We start from the raw sequence: 25,297 nt of genomic DNA on the forward strand, positions 1-25,297 counted from the left end.
ACCAGTCAATGGGCTGATGCTGCTCAAAGACAGCTACAAATGAACATTCAATTCTAGGACTGATACCAATGTCCACATTCTTTGAGTGAATGAAAACATGCATTATTGTAGTGGGCAATGAAGAAATACCACATAAATATAATTCCTAAGGAGATATAAAGAAAGTTGTCACAAAATGCATGCATAAATGGTGAAATAGCACAGTTAGAGAACATAAAATGGATAGGAACTAGTCTGCCATTATATTCCAAGGAAACGTGCATCCTGAAAGGGCATATCGGGAAATCAATACATTAGCTGCTTAATTTTCTGCTTCATCAATGAATACATGCCAAGTTCTGTAAGATACCTAAGATTTCTTAATGTATTCTTCTAGTGGATACATCCTCATATAAGCACATATTTGGAAAAAAAGCAAATTAATCTGATTATTTGCAACCTGACAACCAGATGGAAAGTGCTCAAAAATCTGCAATGTGCCCGCAGTAGGGCATCAAAAGTCACAGTATGAGTAAGAAAAGACTAGACAATAAATACAGTAGGAAAATATGTCCTCTGGGCCATGAATGGGTTGTAACAGTGGATCTCTCAGGTTGGTTCTGCTTGTGCATCTTGCAGACAGAATAAGCAGGCCAGATGTGCTGCAGTTTGTGCAGTGGGGAAATGGAGGAAGGATCTCCATTGGAAAGAAGGGCTGTAGCTTTATGGGAAATGATGACAATGTTAAGTAGTGATGTTATGGTTCTGAGAGTGGTAAGAAGTTTTCTCATGGGAGAGCTCAGTCATACAACACCATCATCCTCATCAGCCAATATAACTAACTCCCTTAAATTAATCAATGCTGTTAGGCTCACATTATTACAAATGGTAGCACTCTCAACTTTCTGGGAATAGAAGATTTTTAATTATCCTTTATGAAATTTATTAATGAGGGAGAAGGAAATGGAATGCTTCAATGGAATATAATGGACATTGAATTTTTGCAATGCTTGATTTAAATTGTCAGTTTCCTTAATCAGGACATGGTTTCCATAATGAAGGTAGAGGACTTTACAAAAATAGCAGCTTCCCAGCATATAACTTTGGCCATTCTTTAATACCAGTCATGGGGAATGAATGGAATTATGCAGACTTAAGCTGCTCACATTCACATTCCAGAAGCATGCACGTATTACTGCATTAATTTCTTGTATGGTAATATTTTAGTGGAACTATTAACGTTAAAGTGACTGTAAATCATTTGGCTTCTCAGATAAAATAATGTGATTATTAAGAAGAATTTTAGGTCACTAGTTTGCATTAATTGTATTATGAAGCAGCAATAAAATAATATAGGATACTGGACTGCAGTGGAGAAGCTTTAGTTGCCCTATGATGGCTGTGTTGATTAGGAGAGTTGCTAATGCTTAATGCCTTACATGGAAACATATCCTAATGTCATTAGGATGCTAAGATTTTTAAATTATTTAAGTGTAAATAGTGGACATGCTAATGCAAGATGTTAAACATATCGTGCTAATGTAACTGAAAGATTCTGCAATATTCTGGGATATTAATCAAGATCATAGTAAGACTATTTTGACACATGCGATTTTGGTAGTACTGGGTGTGGTTATTATTGAGTAATATTGTACCAAACCAAAACTATTTGTAACAAGTGATTATGTGTACAGTTCTCCACAGACTATGATCTTAATGCCACTGAGTTCCGGGATATGAAGATATTGGTTAAGATTTAACTGCTCTTCTCGAATTATAACAGCTTACCTCTCAGATCAGGTTAGGTGGTTTAAAATTTGGTTTTAATTTGCATTCACTGTATTGCAGTGAACCATCCTTCTTCAATAGGTCTCACATATTAGGCAAAGTGTTGCTTGACCTCGATATTATTGTATCCCTGGCAAACCTGAATCACCATGATTTGGAAAGTACAATGCATTTCCAGCATCTGCTCTGTGTAAGTGCCTTTTAAGATAAAAAGCAGGACTCCCTGCGATGCTCATCTTATCCATTGTAACTTCAATAAAAGGGCTGCAGGAACACTAGCAACACAGCATAAATATTTCAATAGTTTCCACAGCTTGCCTGTAAAAGTTATCCAGATAAGCATGGAAAATCTGTAACTCATTAAATTAATTATATGAAGTTAAAATCAGAAAATGTTCGGGTGCTCAGCAAGTCAGGCAATAAAGAAACATTTCTTTTAATGACCCTTACTCAGACGAAAATATTATTGCTTACTAAATTTCATGCATTGTTCACAGAATTGATTGCAATGTCACCAAGATTATCTATATAATGTAATGCTTTAATTAAAATATAAAATTAAGATAGCTGAAACAAGGCGGATAATATTGTGAATTCTTAATATAACCACTGTCAAACTTTCTGCCATTATATGTTAGTTGGCTCTATCTTCCTCCGCACACAGCATGGTTCTGTTATAATTAACTTGAGTTACCTGTGCTGAAGAGACCAAGTAACAGAGTTTATTCCATCCCTGAGCTAGATCGTTGTAGCCAATTAATGTTCATCCTCCCACATATTATAGAACACTCTGGTTTTCTGGTCATTTCAAAGGTGTTAATTGTGAATACTGAAATGATTTTTTTTCCTCAACAAAATTAAGTATCCACCCAGAGATCTGAGGCAGAAGGGTTACTTTGCAGGTGTGGCATATATTGCAGAGCCTGTGGACAATCGCTTTGATTCTTGTGATCCAAACGAATTTTGAGTGGTGACATTTCAGAGACATTTGCTGGGTTTATAAGCACCATGTACTTATGATAGATTAGAAAAATCCTACTGCAAAACCTCTCTCAATTGTATGATTTTATTATCAATATTATGAGCAGAGAATGGGCACACAGTATTGGTAAGGTTGGTGTCCGTATCTAGTAAGTCACAACCATTTAACTTTAAGTTCACAAGTCCTAGCAGCAGAATTGGACCATTCAGCCCATCAAGTCTACTCCGCGATTCAATCATGGCTGATCTATCTTACTCTTGCAACTCCATTCTCCTGCCTTCTCCCCATAATCTCTGACACCTGTACTAATCAAGAACCTATCAATCTTCACCTTAAAAATATCCATTGACGGCCTTCACATTCTTAAGTGGCAATGAATTCCACAGATTCACCACCCTCTGACTAAAGAAGTTCCTCCTTGTCTCCTAGTGGATTGAGGCAAGGTGGAAGAGACATGGGAACTGCTAGAAAAGTGGGGACAGAACCACACTGCAGTGTGGCTGTTGATTACACGACATTTATATATTACAGGAAGAGAAGGACAAGATAAAGGGGATTTGCTGAAATAATTTCTGAGAACATTCTTAATGTTCTGGATATTTCGGACCCAGTAAGGAGGAGCAATGTTGGATTCATTCCAGGAAATAAGACGGTTTAGATGAATGCATGCTAGTGTGCATACGCTTGTGGAGCAGTGATTGTTAAATCATGAAGCTTGGCTTAATAATGGAGAAGAAGAAGAAGAAATTCAGAGGAGACTTTTAAATTGGGGCAAGGTTAACCAAAGTGAATTAAGAAGGGCCATTTCTAGGTGAAGATGGGACCAAATAATACTGGATAAAACTCCAAGGGAACAGGTAGATTTTAAAGAGGTAAGACATATTCACTCAAGGGGGAAAAGTACAACCGAAGCAAAAGCTCCTTGCATGACAGAAGATAAAAGAAAATCTGTCAGAATAACTGCAATGAGAAGTAAGCTACACAGAGAAAGCTGAGGGGGAATGAAAGAGTAGCAGTAAACGGGTCCTTTTCAGAATGGCAGGCAGTGACTAGTGGGGCACTGCAAAGCTCAGTGCTGGGACCCCAGCTATTTACAATATATATTAATGATCTGGATGAGGGAATTGAATGCAACATCTCCAAGTTTGCTGATGACACGAAGCTGGGGGGCAGTGTTAGTTGCGAGGAGGATGCTAGGAGGCTGCAAGGTGACTTGGATAGGTTGGGTGAGTGGACAAATGCATGGCAGATGTAGTATAATGTGAATAAATGTGAGGTTATCCACTTTGGTGGCAAAAACAGGTAAGTAGACTATTATCTGAATAGTGGCCAATTAGGAAAAGGGGAGATGCAACGAGACCTGGGTGTCACAGTACACCAGTCATTGAAAGTAGGAATGCAGGTGCAGCAGGCAGTGAAGAAAGCAAATGGTATGCTAGAATTCATAGCAAATGGATTTGAGTATAAGAGCAGGGAGGTTCTACTACAGTTGTACAGGGTCTTGGTGAGACCACACCTGGAGTATTGCGTACAGTTTTGGTCTCCTAACCTGAGGAAATACATTCTTGTCATAGAGGGAGCACAGAGAAGGTTCACCAGACTGATTCCTGGGATGGCAGGACTTTCATATGAAGAAAGACTGGATAGACTCGGCTTGTACACGCTAGAATTTTGAAGATTGAGGAGGGATCTTATAGAAACTTACAAAATTCTTATGGGGTTGGACAGGCTAGATGCAGGAAGATTATTCCCGATGTTGGGGAAGTCCAGAACTAGGGGTCACAGTTTAAGGATAAGAGGGAAGTCTTTTAGGACCGAGATGAGAACATCTTTTTTTACACAGAGAGTGGTGAATCTGTGGAATTCTTTGCCACAGAAGGTAGTTGAGGCCAGTTCATTGGTTATATTTATGAGGGAGTTAGATGTGGCCCTTGTGGCTAAAGGGATCAGGGGGTATGGAGAGAAGGCAGGGATGGGATACTGAGTTGGATGATCAACATGATTGAATCTTTTGATGTGTTAAAAAAAGGACAGTTGTGGAAGCGAATGTAACAAGTATCATCCATATGGATTTTCAGCAGCTCTTTTATAAAATCCCACACAAAAGCTGGTTTGTAAATTTGAGGTCGGGGAAATTAAAAGCTCACTCACACCATGTATGAGAAATTGGCTTAAATTCGGAAAGCAGAAAGTTGTGGTAAGTGGTTGTTTTTCAGACCAGAAAATGTGAAACGGTGGTGTTTTCCCCGGAGTTGGTGCTGTGACCATTGATTTTTAATATATCTTAATTATATATAAATGTAAGTGTGCTGAGTAAAATTTTAAATTTGCAGATGCAACAAAATGTGTACGTATGGAAGGTAATAATAAGCATTGACTACAAATTGATTACAAAAATTGGTTTGAAAAGACACAAGGGGGAGCATTACATTACAGAGACTAAACGGGCTGTCCCACTTGGGCGACCTAATCCGCGAGTTCTGGCGAGTTTGCCCTTAGCTCATATTCGCAACATGGTCAACACAAGGTCGTAGGAGGTCTTTGTAACTCTCCTTCATGCTCGAGAGTAGTCCCCGTGTATTCGAGGCCTCACCTATGTTGCGGCGTATTTTTCAACATGTTGAAAAATGCCCGCGATAAAAGAAGGTTGCCATGGAAAAAATCAATACTTTTTTTACTCGTAGGTTTTGTCGTAGTAAGTCGGCATGTTAGTCGTGGGTAATCGAGGGTAGTCGAAGGTAATCGAAGGTCGTCAAAGGTAGTCGTAGATAGTCTACATCATAGTCGAAGGGAGGTCGAAAGAGATCGAAGGAGGTCTTCTACATAGTCAAAGGAGGTCTTCAACATGACATTTTTTCAAACTCTCCTAAACTCTTCTAAACTCGCCAATTAGGTCGCCCAAGTGGGACAACCCCTTTAGAGTCATACTGCGTGGAACCTGGCCCTTCAGCCCATCTTGACTGCACCGACCAACATACCCCATCTACCCCATATGGGCCACTTGCCTGCATTTGGCCCATATCCTTCTAACTCCATCCTATCCACGTATTTGTCAAAATGTTTTTTAAACTTTGTGAAAGTACCTGCCTCAACTACTTCCTCTGGCAGCTTTCATTATGCCCACCACCGTGTAAAAAGGTTGCTCCTCAGGTTCAAATTAAATCTTTCCACCCTCACCTTAAACCTATGTCCTCTGGTTCTGGATTCCCTTACTCTGGGTAAAAGATTCTGTGGATTTACCTTATCTATTCGTCTCATGATCTTATACAGTTCTATAAGCTCATCCCTCATCCTACTGCGCTCCAAAGAATAAAGTCCTAGCCTGCTCAACCTCTCCCCAGAGCTCAGGCCTCTCGAGACCTGGCAACCTCCTCGTAAATCTTTTCTGTGCCCATTCCAGCATAACAACATCTTTCCTAAAATGGGGTTACCGAAACTGAACACAATACTCTAAATGTGGCTTCACCAATGTCTTATTCAAATAAAACGTCTTTACTCAGAGAGTAGTAATGATCTGAAAATAATTTATTTAAGGGTATGAAAAAACCCAGAAGCAATCAATCCCTTCAAAAGGAATTTAAATTAAATTTAAAGAAAATAATTTGTAGGTTATGGGGCAAGAATAGGGAATGGGATAAACAGAAAGGTTCTACCAGGAAGCAACATGGGCCAAATGGCTTCCTTCTGTATCATTACAATTCTGTGATTTTGTACTTCCAAGACACTTTGGAATACATGAAGGTCACAAGTTTGGGCTCATAGGTTTCAAGGCACTGTCAATGTTTGAAGATGGTCAGACCATTAAAAGCAAAAACAAATTATATATTTAAAACCTATTGATAAGTTAAAATAATGCAGCTGCCAGTTATTTACAGCAATCAAGAAAGCAGGTTTGTGTGATTTTAAATACCACTAAAAATGGGTTGCTTTCCTTGTCAACCTTATGAAATGGAGAGGATTAAAATTGATTCACAACTAGGCAGACTGGCCACTTAAGCCCAGGCCTATTAAAAAATCAGCAACCTTTCATTATAATTTTCATCCCTGCTATTGCCTGTTCACCATGAAAAATAGTGAAGTTGGGAGATGGAAATTGGCTCTCATTTATGTCATAGAGAGATAATTAATTAAAATACACAGTGCAGCCAAATGTTTTAATTTGCTCAATGTCCCCTTGTCCATCATAAAACTACACTTAAATATTCATTATAATCAGCAGTACATTGGGAAAGAAAAACAAACAAGGTTAATGTTTCCAGTTTAAGAACTATTGGAGATCTGGTAAACTAATCCACATATAGCAAGCTATCCCCACGTATGAATCTACCTTGCCCTAGAATTAATCAGATTGCTTCATAAGCAACAATTTATCCCTGTATACGTGGTAAGATGCTAAAGTTTCAAAATCAAAACAAAACCTCATTGATCAGTGTGAAGATTTCAATGTCATCAGGTGATTCCACTGATGGGATTGTACACGGTGACTTATTAACTTCTGGGTAAAGGCAAACAGATAAACTGAAACAGAAATACATACACCATGCAGAAAATAATGAAGGGAAATAAATGAGAAAGTGAGCCTGGGTCACGATCGTATAGTTATAGCTTAGCTTGTTACAGTTTGAATTTCCACAGATGATGGAAACCCTTGGGAAAAGCAGGTGACCTCGCTTCACAAATAAGCCATACGAAGGACAGAGCAGAAGAATTTATTATCCACCACTCCAGTTTTATTGCCAATTGCCCATTTTCCAAGCAAAACAGTCTGAGATAACTAACACAAAGGTTAATGGTTCTTCAGTGTTTTTGAGCCAGTTTAGCAGGGCTGAGCTCAGACTGCAAAAGACTGAATTAGTTCGCCCCTAAATCAAGTGCCTCAAAATATAATTGGCTTTTAAAAATAAACTTTTTTTCTCTCAATTTGGAGGATACTTGTTAAACGCCAAGCGTCAAGATGTGTTAAAATTGGACTTTTACATTGAAATGTTGGTCTCATTACTGGCGATAGCACAAGAAAAGATACACACACTCAAGAATGTATCGGCATTAATCACAGAGATTAGAGAATGAGTGGAAAATAATTTCCAATCAGAATGTAGGGGCCACTTCTATCCATTTCCACAGATGGTGCTTTGTGATCAGAGAATTGCTTTAATTTGCTAGACACATTATGGTGACATATAAGCTCAGTTGGAAGAGAGAATCTGATTGTTAAATCATATTCAAATTGGTAGGGTAACACTCACGTACTGGGAAAAAATACTGCAGTGCTAAGGCTTAGCGTTTGGTGGAAGGGAGAGAGGATTATTATGGGGGCCAGTGAAATATTTCACACTTCAAAAGTGCTGATTCGATTGTTACATTTATATTACACATGGAGTACCTGTACTATGCTCACTCCATTCACTGGAAGCCCAAAATAGTATCTGGAACTCCACTTATTCCAGAGACCAAACATAGATTATCCATCAACCTCAGACAAAAATCATGGTTGTCAGTTGTGGAGCCCCTTCTTCAAATTTGGTGACCAAAACTGCTCACAATACTCCAGGTGCGGTCTCACTAGGGTCCTGTGCAACTGCAGAAGGACCTCTTTACTCCTATAATCATCTCCTTTTGTTATGAAGGCCAACATGCCATTAGCTTTCTTCACTGCCTGCTATACCCTCATGCTTACTTTCAGTGACTGATGAACAAGGACCCCCTTATTGCACTTGGCATGAAGTCTAAAAGAGTAGTGGGACCTTGGTGAGATTCCCCAGTGTTAATATTGGGGAGTTTGCTCCAGGTTCCTCAACCTGGTTATACCTGGTACAGGATTTAACAGGCAATTCATTTAGTTTAGCTTAGTTTAGTTTAGTTTGGAGCTACTGTGAAGAAACAAGCCCTTTGGCTCACCGAGTCCACACCGACCAACGATCACCCATACTCTTGTTCTATAGTACACATTAGGGACAGTTTACAGTGGTCAATTAACCTACAAATAAGCACATCTTTGGAATATGGGAAGAAACTGGAGCACTCGGAGAAAACCCACACGGTCACAAAGAGAACATACAAACTCCGTACTGATACCACCCGTAGTGAGGATCAAACCCCGGTCCCTGGCCCTGCAAGGCAGCATCTTCACCACTGTACCACAGCGCCATGGTGTTTGAATGAGGATTGTGAAGTTAGAAAAATTAATGAAGAACGTTAAATTTATTTTAAATGTTTACGTATAGACAATGCTTTAATTACTTCAAAGTCTTTGGTGCTTTTACTTCTTCCATTTTTTTCTTTGTTTATTCCATGAAAACGTTCAGACAGATTGAAATGCCTTCACAGCTAAAAGTAAAGTTTATGGTGGGGTTTTGCTATCCATCAAATATTTTTCATAGTTATTTTATGGACTGGGCTTACCATGGCTAAATCGTGCTAATCAGTATGCAATTCTTAAGCCACATGCCACATGGATCCTTGCTGCTTAGCCTGATGACCATTTCAGCCAGAAAGATCAGCTTCTGCAGCAACCAAGGTTTTATTTGTACCTGTACCCCACCTACTTGTGCATATGACCACAAACTCAACTTGACTTGAAAAGATAAATTGAATGCCATTGGGAAATATGAACTTAGGTAGTCTGTGAAACTCAGGACAATTATTTATTATTTGAATGTTTACTCAAAAATTGATTATTCAAATTCTCAAGTTAAAAACCAAAATAAATGAGTGAGGTCTGCTTGCACGTGTGTTGGACTGGTCAATATATGGAGACATTTATTCTTGTAGGTGAGAGAAGCGAAGTTAACTGAGAGGTGCGAGGCAAATTTTTTATACAAAGGACGGTGAGTGCCTAGAACATGCTGCCAGGGGTAGCAATGGAAGCAAAAATGATAATAGCATTTAAGATACTTTTTGGCTGAACACGTGGATAGGTAGGAAACAGAGGGATATGGATTATCTGCAGGCAGATAAGAGTTTGTTTTGGCATCATGTTCAGTACAGACATTGTGGGCCAAAGGGCCTATTGCTGTGCTGTTCTATATTCTATGCTCTATGAGACCACAAAGGTTGCGATAAGGAGGTAGTGATGAATTATTTGACAATCAAGGACAAGAACACGTTATATACTTTTTGAGTCACTGAGAGGCAGAGCTAAAGGAGGACCTAGAATGCAACCAATTTGCTGGAAAATTAACGACACCACCTAAACACTAATACATGGAAGGAGTACAGTTAAATTGTGCCTATGAATACTCAGCTAAACTGTAAAAGCAACCTTTGATAAAGGAGCTCACATTGTTACTGCAGTGAAGTTCAGAAAAAATGTACAAACCAATGACATTGATACAGTGTTTAAATATTACTTCATTCTCACAGTGCCACCTTACAATACAAGAACGATAACATATTCTTCTCTGGCACCTGGTCTTGATTAAACCCCGCATGTGTGATTTGATTCCAGGAATATGCATAATATTGAAACGATAGTAAAATGTGTAAACATGGCACCTTTTTGAAGCTTTCTATTGAAGCTGTTAAAGTTATGCAAATACAAATGTTCACGGATTAAATATTGGGTTTAAAATTTCTCATAAGTTCTCAAAAATATTGACTATTATCAACATTGCAATGCATGAAGCCTAATCATAGACGTCTTGGCTGAAAATATTAAAGTAAATTAAGTGTCGGAAGAAACTGCAAATGCTGGTTTATACCATGGATAGACACAAAGTGCTGGAATAACTCAATGGTTCAGGCAGCATCTCTGGAGAAAAAGGATTTCGGGTCAGAATCCTTCTGTAGACTTAAAAGTGCATTTAATATTGGTCTGAAGAAAAGTCCTGACCCGAAATGTTACCCATCCTTTTTCTCTAGACATGCCTGAGTTACTTCAACACTTTGTGTCTGTCGTAAAGTAAATTTGTCCAGTTTTTCTTTCACTGAAAAATAATGTTATTTAAAAAATATTTTTACGCAATGATATTACAAATAAATCCCCAGGTTACTGCAGTTTGATAATAAGATGTCTGCTTTCTGACAATATATACCAACATCCAGGTTCAGACTAAACCTTTGCCTCAAATGGCTCACTCACAGGAGAGCTATTTTTTGGTACATTGCAAGTTGTTAAGTTCTTGAATGACCTAACACAAAATAGTGGTAAAAGAAAATTCTGTAGTGACTTTCAGAAGAAAATTTGATACGTAGATTAAAAAAAAAAAATAGTCAAAGATGGTGGATCTGAAAGAAAGATATACAGGATTGAAACAAAATTTGAGTGGATTAGCCTCCAGACACTAGCAAATGTCATCTTAATTTGCTGTGTGAAGAAGGGAAGTGGAGCACACCTACCAATGACCCTACATTGCTACCTATGCAAGCAAGCCCTCAGTCCAATCTTCATTCCAGAATCAAGAAACAAACAAATGTTTCATTGTCATACAGTATGTTCCAAAACCGAACAATGAAATTCTTACTCTCAGTGCAACATTTTCAGAAAGACACAGTTGATAGTTCAGCCACCTTATCAAGGATCATTTTTGCCCAGACACAATGTCTGTGTTTATGTTAAACTATATCCCTATAAGTACTGGTGCTTTACTGGACTTTATCCCTCGCCAACTGTAACATAACAAATCTATCTGACAAACATTTAGTCATATCTGACATGTGCAAAAAAATATAAAACAAAACAAAGGAATCGTTTTATTCTTAGCAATCTCCATGACTATAATATAATGTAATTACTTCACCCAGGGGCCACCAAAGACATGGGGAAGATGCTGGGGGGTGATGAGGAGAAAGACCCAGATGCACAGAAGAAGGAAGAAGAAAGACAAGAGGCCCTTCGTCAACAGGAAGATGAACGTAAGCAAAAGCATATTAAAATGGAAGTGGAAAGGGAAAAAGTACGACAACAGATACGAGACAAGGTAAACAGACGTAACTCCCCTATTAACCTCATCTGTCTAATCTGTTCTCAATTATGTTTGTAATCTTTATGAATGACAGTTAAAATGGTTATTACAGAAGAAAGCACAATTTAATGGAGATGTAACTAGGAAAATGGTCAAGGGAGAGCCAGTGGATGTAGTGTACCTGGACTTTCAGAAAGCATTTGATAAGGTCCCACATAGGAGATTAGTGGGCAATATTAGGGCACATGGTATTGGGGGTAAGGTGCTGACATGGATAGAGAAGTGGTTGGCAGACAGGAAACACAGAGTAGGGATTAACGGGTCCCTTTCAGAATGGCAGGCAGTGACTAGTGGGGTACCACAAGGCTTGGTGCTGGGACCGCAGCTATTTATAATATACATCAATGATTTAGATGAAGGAATTCAAAGTAACATTAGCAAATTTGCAGATGACACAAAGCTGGGTGGCAGTGTGAACTGTGAGGAGTATGCTATGAGAATGCAGGGTGACTTGGACAGGTTGGGGGAGTGGGCAGATGCATGGCAGATGAAGTTTAATGCGGATAAATGTGAGGTTATCCACTTTGGTATCAAAAACAGGAAGGCAGATTACTATCTAAATGGCGTCAAGTTGGGAAAGGGGAAATACAACAGGATCTGGGGGTCCTTGTACACCAGTCTATGAAAGTAAGCATGCAGGTACAGCAGGCAGTGAAGAAAGTGAATGGCATGTTGGCCTTTATATATAACATATAACCATATAACAATTACAGCACGGAAACAGGCCATCTCGGCCCTACAAGCCCGTGCCGAACAACTTTTTTTCCCTTAGTCCCACCTGCCTGCACTCATACCATAACCCTCCATTCTCTTCTCATCCATATGCCTATCCAATTTATTTTTAAATGATACCAACGAACCTGCCGCCACCACTTCCACTGGAAGCTCATTCCACACCGCTACCACTCTCTGAGTAAAGAAGTTCCCCCTCATGTTACCCTTAAACTTCTGTCCCTTAATTCTGAAGTCATGTTCTCTTGCTTGAATCTTCCCTATTCTCAAAAGGAAAAGCTTGTCCACATCAACTCTGTCTAACCCTCTCATCATTTTAAAGACCTCTATCAAGTCCCCCCTTAACCTTCTGCGCTCCAGAGAATAAAGACCTAACTTATTCAACCTATCTCTGTAACTTAGTTGTTGAAACCCAGGCAACATTCTAGTAAATCTCCTCTGTACTCTCTCTATTTTGTTGACATCCTTCCTATAATTGGACGACCAAAATTGTACACCATACTCCAGATTTGGTCTCACCAATGCCTTGTACAATTTTAACATTACATCCCAGCTTCTATACTCAATGCTCTGATTTATAAAGGCTAGCATACCAAAAGCTTTATTTACCACCCTATCTATATGAGATTCCACCTTCAAGGAACTATGCACGGTTATTCCCAGATCCTCTTTATAACAAGAGGAATCGAATATAGGAGCAAAGAGGTCCTTCTGCAGTTGTACAGAGCCTTAGTGAGACCACACCTGGAGTATGGTGTGCAGCTTTTGTCCCCTAATTTGAGGAAGGACATTCTTGCTATTGAGGGAGTGCAGCGTAGGTTTACAAGGTTAATTCCCGGGATGGTGGGACTGTCATATGCTGAGAGTATGGAGCAGCTGGGCTTGTACACTCTGGAGTTTAGAAGGACGAGAGGGAATCTCATTGAAATATATAAGATTGTTAAGGGCTTGGACACGCTAGAGGCAGGAAACATGTTCCCGATGTTAGGGGAGTCCAGAACCAGGGGCCACAGTTCAAGAATAAGGAGTAAGCCATTTAGAATGGAGACGAGGAAACACTTTTTCTCACAGAGAGTGGTGAGTCTGTGGAATTCGCTGCCTCAGAGGGCAGTGGAGGCAGGTTCTCTGGATGCTTTCAAGAGAGAGCTAGATAGGGCTCTTAAAAATAACGAAGTCAGGGGATATGGGGAGAAGGCAGGAACGGGGTACTGATTCGGGATGATCAGCCATGATCACATTGAATGGTGGTGCTTGCTCGAAGGGCCAAATGGTCTACTCCTGCACCTATTGTCTATTGTCTAATTGTTCTGCCAATAAACCTGTTTATTTAAAATTTTCAACAAAATATGAAATCCAAATGTAAACTTCAGTATAACAATTGACATGTAAGGTTTCAGTATTGAAGCAATCCTTTGGTTCTGGTCGCAGGGATTACCTGTTCTTAGACACAAAAAGCTGGAGTAACTCAGCACGACAGGCAGCATCTCTAGAGACAAGGAATAGGTGATGTTTCGGGTCGAGAATCTTCTTCAGACTAACTGACAGACTAACCCTTCTCAATCTGAAGAAGGGTCTCGACCCGAAACGTGACCTATTCCTTTTCTCCAGAGATGCTGTCTGACCCACTGAGTTACTCCAGATTTTTGTGTGTATCTTCGGTTTAAACCAGCATCTGCTGCTCCTTCCTACATATTACCTATTATTATCTGGTTCAATGAACAGGATAGCGCCTTAATAACGTGGTGCATATTAAATGTTTATACAAGGCAGCATTATTTTCCAAACAGTTTTCTTAGACTTTTTCACCACAATGTGACCCTCACCTCCAATGTAGCATGAAAGAGATAGAGCACAGAAACTGGCACTTCTGCTCACTGAGCTCACACTGATCTTCAACCACCCATTTACATTAACACTACATTAATCCAATTTTTTCCCATACATTCTGACCACCTTGCAGGGAGGAAATAAAGCTAATTGACTGAACCAATTTGAAATTGTTCAATCTTCTGTAACTGCACTCTAGAACCAATGTAATTTGTACCTTAGTAGTTGAAATGAGTAAGAAGGAACTGCAAATGCTGTTTTATGCCGAAGAGAGACACAAAATGCTGGAGTAACTCAGCATCTCTAGAGAAAGGGAATAGATGAGGTTTTGGGTCAGAACCCTTCTTCAAACTGAAAGATAGATGTGGGGAGGGGGAATCGTGGAGGTGCCCTACCCTAGACACCTTACTAGTTAAAGTGTTCGCATCATTGTATCCCTGTCGTTAGCACTTCTTCCCCAGCTAACAATGTGCCAATATGGACTTCACCTTTCCTGAGGTTACCTGTTGTCGGCGCTGATATCGCCTCCAGGATTTCACTCTCACCTCTATCTTTCAGGTTCTAAACCAAAATGTCACCTATTCCTTTCCTCCAGAGATGCTGCCTAATGGGCCTGTCCCACTTAGGTGATTTTTTGGGCGACTACAGGCGACTGCCACAAAAGTTTCAACGTTGATATATTTTCGGTGACAGTGGCGACAATTTTTGTTGTCGTAGGTTGTCGTAGATTGTTGTAGGTGGATATAGGTGCTGTCGAAGGTTGTCAGAGGTGGTTGTAGGTGCTGTCGTAGGTTGTCGCCTGGTGTCTTCCATTAAAACTAGTCCCTGGCAGTCGCCTAAAGTCACCTAGGTGGGACAGGCCCATTACCCACTGAGTTACTCCAGCATTTGTGTCTTTCCTCAGTAGTCGAGCTGCACTATGTAGATGACTTACAGGATTGTGCATGCACAGAGGCTGAGTTTCAAGACATCATTGGCTTGGTCATTGAAGGATATTAGAGCATGCACTTGCTACTCATCATTTGAAGGACAAAAGTCCTCTTCCATCCTGCTCGCACAGCTCTACACTATCCTCTAACAATAATGATTTATGGCAAAATCAAGGAAAGGATGAACCACTTCCCATGTCACAGGAAGGCACCTCTCAGCAAGGCAGACATTAATGATGAAATTCACCATTACCTTCAATACAACTTCAGCTTAGCTTTTGATAGCTTAAGAAAAAACATATTAGAAGGTCAACTCCTCAAGACTATGCACTAATTCAAGGTCTTCCTCGTAGCAATGATCCCTGCTCTCCTTCAGGTTGTTTGAGACATGGACTACCTACATTAGGAATCTTAATAAACAGTAATGATACACTACCACCAAATCGTTCAAATTCACTGGACAGACAACTTAACCAATATCAGTGTTCTCTCCCAGGCCAGCATACCCAGGAACAAACCCCTTGATGTACTTGGTCAATTATGTGAGGCAGGCTTTAATGTCATTCATGAGCTTGAGACCAAACTCCCAAATTGAACACTTTATCCAAGAACTGTCATGGGTACAAACGACCAAGCAGGCAGAGGGAAAGATTCAGTGACATGTTCAAAGCAGTTGATTCCTCATGGTGTTTGTGCCATGATCACTCAAGGTTTAGAAGGAGATTGTGTGATTCTTTCAAATCCATGCAAAGGGAGTACACAACACAGGCTCTGTGCATGTCACAAGAGTTAATCACCTCAAACCCCTTACCCCCCCCCCCCCCCCCCCCCCATTATATTGTACACCTGTTACCCCATTGATGGAAGAGTCCGCAGTTCCCACGTTCACCTGATCACTCACCTACAAACTTAGAAAACCAAAATGAAGGGAAGTCATCCTAGCTCGTGAGAAACTGTCCAAGATAAAGAAGGGAAGATTGTATTTTAACTTTTTGGTAGGTTATACTCAATATGTAATAGCAGTCAGTGCAGAAAGAGTGGGAATGCAAATCATTTCCTAAGCTAACAGATTTATTTTGTCTAGACCAATTGGGACCCATTGGGTCCCTGTCACATGGGAGGCCTGGTCCCCCAACGCAATATTCTACCACTAACCCATAGCCCCCACGGGAGGCGTGGTCCCCCAACTCAACCTGCTCCCCAACGTAAGATTCCACCACTCCCCTGCCTCCCCCAGCATTGGACTTTAAAAAAAAATCCAATTGGACTTGCCCTGCCTGCCGCAGCACTTCCAATTACAATACCAATTCACCCTCCCCTCCTGCTGAAACACTTGCTCCCAGCAACTGGAGTAAGTGTTGTATAATGGCAATATTGTTGCAAATGTCAGGTGGAGGACTGTGATGGTGGAAGCACAGAGTGTTCCTGTATTGTAACTTTGTATCAAAGTTTGTTGGAAGCTGGCAGGAAGGATTTTAACAGTAAAAATCTTGTTAAAGTTAGCTTTTTTTAAACCTTGAAATGTCAATAACGTGAAATATAACATCAAATCTGAAGGAAACATTACATCGATGATGGGAAAAAACTGAGTAAGGTTCTGAAAAAATGTTCACGCTATTGTGTACTGCTTTGGCGAAAATACAATCACACATACACACACACACATAGAAACAAGACGAGACTTTTTTAAGTTTATTGATTAAGTGTCCACATTGTGCACAGTGAGTAATGCTAGCGGTAATAAGTTAATGAACTATTATAGAAGATCATGGGAATTTTCATTACTTTATCCAGAGATAGAAAGAGTGAAACAATAACATAAACAGGAATGTCACAATTTTCTTGCATAATTTGAATGGAAATGGGCTTAGTACAAAGTATCAAGATGACAAACAAGGGCGGTAAATTGGCAACACAATTTACACTCACATTTCATTTTCATTGGAAACCAAACTTCATCCCCATTAACATTTGCATTAAAAAGGCAAAAAAAAATATCTTCAAGTTGCTTGACTTTTCATGTGTAGTTTTGATTTCAGCATGATAAAATGAGCACACACGCATGCTGGGTGTGCGAATTGCGTCAGGTGCCACATCGATGAAATATACTGCGTAAGAAGGTTGTTACATTAATAAATACAATATTGATTGAATCCTAGGTCTGCCATTTTGGAGTTCAGTGCTTCAACAATAAACCTTTTAATCTTCTTATTGAGTCCATATCACAAGATTAGAAATAGTCCAGCCAGAGCTGAACCCACTTCTCAGCATCTGAATACAATGGCATCTTGCGCTTCTTGTGCGTAGTGAATGCTATTTCCTTGACGCCACCCTTTTAATAATGATAACTGAACTTATACTGTGCTTTCTTGAGTATTTATGTGTCAAAGACTGTGACACAAGATGAAGGAACATCAACTTTAATTATTACTTCAACGCTTCTGGCATTTGTCCAGTGGCGGGTATAATTCTTGAATGAAGCGAGAGATTTCTGCATTTCCTTAAGGACTTCCTCATTGAAATTAGACATTTGCTGCAACTGCACCTGCAAACACCTGTGATATATATATGGACAGTTAAAACAATCTCCCTTAAATAATGTAGAATGAGATTGCTTTGTTAATAACATGGAGTTTAACTCCCTTGGAAAGCAATCTTCATTAAAGGATTTGATGATGATTGAATGACCTGCAATGTTAATGCACTTTCCAAGGGTAGACAGAATACATCCAGTTAAAGATTTAGCAATCGTTTCACATTGTATTTCCTGTCAAAAAATAATAATTCTGGCCACCCCGAATGCTATTTGTAGAAGAACAAAAACAGTTTTCTTTGTGTAGGGCTATACTGAAGTTTCAGTGCTGTGTTCCCTATTGATTTGTTCCAATTTCTTGCAGTTGTCAGCATGTAGCCCAGGTGATCTTTACAGCTAGGTTATAAAGAACGTACTGCAAGGTGAGCAAAGCGCTTCCACCTATTGGGGACTGTGGTCACTGTATGAATCGATGCTGCCATAAGGGAGTAGGTTTAAAGAATGCCTCGAGAAAGTCAGAAGGATGTGGACAGGCTGGTGAGACGTAGTGCCTGAAGGATACATGTTCTTTGTACAAGGAAACTTAAGACCTGGTGTTCTTGAAGTACATTGCTGTAAAAGCCTGAATTCATTCTAAGAATATCTTTACACTGGGGAAGCCGTTCGGAATGCCCGCGCATTCTCTGCCTGCTCTCTTTGAGCATGTAGTTTGGATAATCTCCTTAATGCAAGCATGAGATGTGTGGAGATCAGTATTCTGAAGCTGAGAATAACCATGGGCAGGTGCAGAAAATTGCAGTCACATTTGAGGCTATCTTTGAGACAATAGATCTCAGTGAGAACAGCAAATGTAAAGGGATCTTCATTGCTAAGTGTTGGCCCTTTAAATCATATGGATTTAATGGAAACAGGATCAATAACATTTGATTGTTCTGCAAATATTAAGAAATGTAATTTTTGTAAAGATCAATGAGTTTCGTGTGACATTGTACTGCTGGAGAAAAGTGTTAATGGAAATGGAAATCCTGTTGAAAAATTAAGAGATAAATGGTCAAGTAAGTGCTAAAACAACCAGAAATGTGCACAAAATTGTTCTATTCCAGGTTAAACACCTACTGCCATTTTTTAAGTTGTGTCAATGTGACTAACTGTGCCAAACTGTCTAAGTGAAACTGATCTTCTTTGAAAAAACATCAAGTTTCTAATTAAGTAATTCGAGTTACTCAAAGGCCTGCATTAATATTTATTAAGGAGTTGTGAAACTATTCTGTAAACCAGTTATATCAAAAGAATAGAGAAAACAATTGTGTTCTCTCAGACTTTCATTGATACTAATGGCAAGAGAACCTGACTATGACCTTTAAAATGGTCAACTTCTGATGACATCTGCAGGAATATGTTTATGGTCACTGGTCATTAGGTCTGTACTTGTCTTCTACGCATCATTCTTCTCACTACACACCATTAACATTGCAGAGGAGTTACCATGTCTTCATGAGTAACCCCTGCTGGATCTACATTGTAGATGTCAATGTATGTTGCCTAAATTAAGCGCTGGGACTTGACCCCACTTGCGTAAATTGTAGCATTGAAGTATCCGCATCCTGAGGGAACCCTGTTTAACTTGGATCATAAGTTACAGGGGTCAAAGCACCAGGTTAGGGCATTTATAAATTGCTAGAGGCAGTCTTCACACAGCTTTAATTGTGAATTTTAAAGTGCACTAGTTCCATTTCCACCCAGTTTTGACAATGCTTTTCTTCCTGAAACGTTGACTCTCTTTCACTTTCCACAGATGTTGCCTGATCCATGTCTAGCATTTTCTGTTGTCATCAACCTTTTTAATGTAGCTCCACACCCACATGCTTGACCCCACATCAACAAAATTAAATTATTGTTGATCCCAGGGTGACAAAATTGCCTTCCAGGATGCTTCCTGCTAATTGTTTTGTAATGTCAATGTTTTTAATAGGTATCCCTCATAGGCAAGATTCTTTTCCAGAGTTCATATCCAGTGCAGTGTCTTTTTAAGGTGGAAGGGAGTTAATCCCTATCTGTACTTGATTAGAAAACAGATTTGATTGCATCCAATTGATAAAATAAGATTGCAATGAAAAAATAGAGGAGCCGCAAAGATGTGTCAGAAACAGAATCTCCACTATTAAAATCAGTACTGCACCCATTCTTCAGGATGTAGGCTGCTTCCAACAGTCAGTACTCCAGTTATGCATACTATGACGTTTTGCACCATTTTCCTCACCTTCTTTAGAGAAAAGAAATGGTGAGTGGGACTTGCTGAACTATTCTTACACAGAGTCGGTATGTACTTGATGAGCCAAGTTATCCCCTTCCATGCTGCAATCTTTCACTGATTCTGTGATTTCATTATGTCACTTGATGTTTCAGTCTCGCGTTCAATGCTGGGTCCTGTCAGACCCGGCAAAGTTGAGATAACCGGTGGTCGGCTTTTGGTACGATTTGCTCTCCAAAAGATGAAGTGAAGCATGAAATAAAAATTTATTTTCTTTTCAAAGCTGGCAAAATGTCTGGGAATTGGAAGAACCCTGTATATAAAATGATGAGAAATATAGTCGACAATTAGAAATTTTTACCCAAGGCCGGAATGTCAAACATTAAAGAAAATACCTATGATGAATTGAACAAAGTTTAAAAGAGATGTATGAGCAAGTTATTTACACTGAGAGTGGTTGGTATCTAGAATGTGCTGCAAGGGTTGGTGGTTGAGGCAGATACAATATGGGGCATTTAAGAGGCTTTTAGGCAGGCACATGGATATGCAAAGAATGGAAAGATATGGATCACATGCAGGCAGAGGAAATTAGTTTAAAATAGTGTCATATTTGGCACAGACATTGTCGACTGAGGGCCCTTTCCTGTGCTGTACTATTCTATGTTCTATGTTTCCTACCAGTTCTGACATTTCCAGCTGGAGTCACGATGATTCAGATGAGCTCCTTATCTTGGCTACCATTGGCTACGGACATCTTGGCTACCATTATTAAAGTAATTTTTCCAGTACTTTTTTCACAGAAAAAAAGCTTTAAGCAATTTTATTACAAATAAATCCCCAGCTTAATGTAGTTGATAAATAAATGTCACTGTTTTCAGAAATATGACACAAGATTTCAGGTTCAGACTAACATTTTGGATGTGTTGTCCAGCTGTGTGCAACACACTCACAGGAGATTTTTTTTGGGGAAATTGCACATTGTTAAGATCTTGAATGACCTGACACCAACAGTGATAAAATAAAATTCAGTAGTAAATTTCAGAAGGAAATTTGTTGCATTTATTTAAAAAAGAGAATATTACTAGTTTTTTGGATGTTCCTCTGTGACCAACAGAGACAGAACAGCCAATATCAGAGCAATGACAATTGGGTAGAATTCTTCCAATTCTGGTAGAGTACAGAATTGGAGGGATACAGAGATTTAAGGATTGAGGATTGCGGAGTTGCAAGTGATGATGTAAGGTTATAGGTGATTAGATGTCAATGGTTTAAGTTTATTTTTATATAGTAAGGTATCCCTGAAGATATAATGAAAATGCTGGAAGAATTATTTGTAAATAAATTCTACTCTGAAACACTTGAAAATTACAAGGTGGTGCCTCATAAAAATACATAGGTTGTAGCGGCACCAAACGTGGTGAACAAACCACGTTTACAAGGTTTGCAGGTAGGGACTCCACCCACCATCGCCGATGTCTTCGTAGACAGGCTGCGCTATCACCGGGGAATCCTTCGCGTGACCGCCAACTCACAACTGGCCGAGGCTCCACCCCGCTGCTGGGCTGACCACAGCCCAACCGGACGGGCAGCCAGCGCATGGGGATCTTCGGGGTCCGTGCCAGTGAGGTGCAAAAGGCAGCCGCCCCAGGTAGGTCTGCTCAATTGGGAGGCTAGGCCTTGAGCAACGGCCGGTGGGGAATGGGCGGGCCTGCTCTCTCCCCACTCCCGGGGCTGGCGGGCAGGTGGTGGTGATACTGGGGGCTGCTAAACTCGCAACTACTGCAGCAGTTTGTGGGGGAGTGGCAGCTGGTGGGAGAGCGATGGCAGCCGCAGCCTCTCAGCGCTGGTGGGCAGCAGCTGGTGGGGGAGTGGCGGCTGGTGGGGGAGCGACGGCTAGTGGAGGAGTGACAGTAGCCGCGGCCTCTCAGCCGTGGTGGTCGGCTCCGGGCGAACCATGCGGGAGAGATTGGCGGCCATCAAACAAGGCCCAAACTGCGCCCATCAACCCGGGCGGGCTGAGCTGCTGAGACCAGTCACAGGGGGAGGTTGAGGTGGTCACCGGCAGCATACATTACGGTAGGGCCGGGTTGGCAGCAGCGTCCTTCAGCAGGGCTGTCGGCTGCAGACATCAGGTCTCTCGAGGCTGCGTGCGTCGGGAGATATCCAAAATCCCAATTTGGATCGTCGCGGGTCACCAATGTAGCGGCACCAAACACGGTGAACATACAGTAGTTTAATTCAGACATTACATGGTTGATGTACATGCAAGTTTGGTCCTCTAACATATAGTCATTGCTGCTGCAGCTGAGCGACAGTGTTGTCTCGACCTCAGCTACCTGTCGACTCCTGATCTCAAGGTGAGATCCACTTATATAGCAAGACACTCCCTTAATCCCATGGCGTCACATGGCAGCCCTCGTAACCACTGACGAGGGTTCGACTGTAAGTGGCCTGACCATAAGCTGACGCCACAAGGTCACCATTTTAAGTGGCAGTTGCTCAAACAGAACATAAGCACTTGATGTTCTTATTCCCGACTATTCGTGTAGCATTTGTAATTTTGTATTGAAACTGAATGTTTCTTGATCATGGAAACATACTAAGAATGGTAACGTTAGTAAGCTACCATCTCCTATGCTCGGGCTTGTATACCTCTATTTTATTCTCGGCAGGGTTGATTTTGAAGTGCCTACCTTTATCAACTGGAGACAGAAGAGAACTTGCCATCACTTCAATCAATCAATCAATCAATCAATCAATTTCAGAAAATCAATAGAAATCAATCAATCAGGTGCAGTTTTATTCATCACATTTAAGCCAGTGAAATGAATTTGCAGAAAAACGCCATTGCAAAACAGATCATAAAGCCAGACCAATGTTGTTGTGTGAACTCAGTAAGGCCCATGGAAATCTGCCTTTCAATCTTTATGGAAAGACCCCTGAGCCACAGTTCAGCCACCCCCACCAGGGCACATCTGGGCTCCCAGAGTCTGCACTGATCTCGGTTTTTACTGAACAAACTATTTTGCCGCCAGAAGGCTGCTTAAAGAAGGGTAGCATTCTCTGAAAAATCATAGGTTGTGTTGCCTTCTATGCACAGTTCCTTCAAATAAATTCTCTTAAGACCAGCTGGTTTTTGATAGTTTCTTTTATACAATATTAATTTCAGAAAATAGTCTGAGGAACCCATCAATAAAACTGTAAAAAACATCTATCATCTCAGAACGAAAACTAAAATTCTACAACGTGTAAGCAACCTTGTTGAATTGTGTACAATACCATGGATATGTTCCATTATCCATTCACCTTATAAATGGTGTTATGCCTGATATATATCAATAGGACAATGAAGAAGGATCTCAACCCAAAACGTTGCCTATTCCTTCTCTCCATAGATGCTGCCTCACCCACTGAGTTTCTCCAGCATTTTTGTCTACCTTACATTAATAGGACTAACAGTTATGTCTAGGATGACCTTTATGATCCTGCCATTAAGATATCAGGAATATTGCTTTTGTTAATATGTGTGAGCTAAAATGCATGGCAGAACTGTTTATAGATCTATTTTACTTTGGAACAGATACTTCTTTTTGCAGAATTAAAAATATATACAAAACAAAAATTGTACAAAAACTCTACAGCCAATCAAAGTGTCAATACATTTATTAGCGTCATACTCAATAGTGTTCACACCTGTCTTTAAACAAAACACCATTGCTACTCGTGCTCCCCTGAGGTGATATCTCTTCCTTTGATTGAGTGGTGTCCCCAATCAAATCAATTTTCAGCAGCGGAAGAACCATATCCTGTGGTACTCCCCCACAAAGCCTTGGTGTTGGTTGCACCAAGCTTCAGCGAGTCCCTCAACATGTACCACTGCAGTTTGAAATGGGCCAGTCGGCAACTTTGGGACAGATTTGACATGTGAGATCTTCAAAGAGGAGTGAACAGCTGTTCTTGGATGACTGCGGTTCAGATCATTTAACAGCAACAAGCCAAAATTCTGATATCTCTCCATGCACATGACTTCCTGGTGGCTGGAGACACCATCAGAAATGTTTCCTCGTTGATTTTTCACTTCAGTGAACTACTCTTAACAGTTAACGATGGGGAAAAGCTTCATCTTATAGTGCATGTTATTGGTACTGAATTTAGCACTATATTTGAAAACAAGATTCCAGATTCGGATGAAAATAAATTGATACACATTTATATTTTTATTGAACCATTTTTATTGAACCATGCGGAACCTGGCTCGAAAGGCCGAATGGCCTACTCCTGCACCTGTTGTCTATTGCCATGGTTGGTCCCCAAACCGAATAATAATGGTAGAGTAAGGGCTATGCCAAGCCATGAGGTTAAAGATTGCGATGATTTTATTTTAGTTCTCATTCTTCTGAATATAAGGGGCAGCACTGTGGTGCAGTTGTAGAGTTGCTGACACAGCACCAGCTACCTGGGTTCAATTCTAATTAAGGGTGCTCTATGTATGGCGTTTGCATGTTCTCCCTGTGACCCTGTGAGATTTCTCTGGGGTGTTTCAGTTTCGTCCCACATTCCAAAGACGTACAGTTTTGTACGTTAATTTGCTTCTGTAAATTATCCCCAGTGTGTATGGTAGAATTAGTGTCTGGGGGATTGCTGATCGGTGCAGCTTCTATCGGTGGGCTGAAGGATCCCTTTCCATTCTGTATCTCTAAACTAAACCAAATAGGTAAGCTAAAGAGAACTGTGAACAAAGATGCAAAATACTTGTGAATCACAAGCCCATGCAATGACTTTTAGCAAACGGGGAGTTTGTTTGCATCAAGAAGAGCCTATGGTCTGAAACCAGCCTTTACATCTCTCTATGGAAGGACATTTGTAATACCAACTATTTCGCACACTGCTAAAGCAATTCTACAACAACAAAAAACAATGTATTGTGCCAACATAACTCTAAGAACTATTCTTGAGGATTCATAGTTAGGATTTCTTTCTACCATAAAACCAGGGAACGAAAAGGTGCTATATACAAGTACATTCAAAGTTAATTTGAGCAGTAATTTGACAGTCCAAATCATTCAAACACCAATGAAATCCCAGAGGTGATGCCCAATGCCTGTAATTGAATCCCATTGTAAGTGTCCTTCATCCTGACTGGTTGCATCATGACCCAGTGCAGCAATTCCAATGCACCAGAATGCAAGAGGCTGCACAGAGTGGTGAACTCAGCATGGTCCATCATGGACAAAACCCTTCCAACCATCGAAAGCAACGACATGAGGCATCGCCTCAAGAAGATTCCACCTATCATCAAAGATCCCCACCCTC

The 25,297-nt window shown here is 40.4% G+C and overlaps 1 protein-coding gene across 4 annotated transcripts in view; it reads left to right on the plus strand.

Annotated features, from left to right (window-relative positions):
- LOC129701688 (complexin-2) overlaps nucleotides 1-25,297 on the plus strand; it is a 245,248-nt gene that overhangs the window by 206,921 nt on the left and 13,030 nt on the right. For all 4 annotated transcript variants that reach the window (XM_055643046.1, XM_055643048.1, XM_055643047.1 and 1 more), the window contains exon 3: nucleotides 11,492-11,667. In XM_055643046.1, the coding sequence (XP_055499021.1) occupies nucleotides 11,492-11,667 (176 nt within the window). The remainder of the gene's footprint in view (nucleotides 1-11,491; nucleotides 11,668-25,297) is intronic.

Source organism: Leucoraja erinacea, chromosome 11 (assembly GCF_028641065.1).
Source record: "Leucoraja erinacea ecotype New England chromosome 11, Leri_hhj_1, whole genome shotgun sequence".
NCBI lineage: Eukaryota > Metazoa > Chordata > Chondrichthyes > Rajiformes > Rajidae > Leucoraja > Leucoraja erinaceus.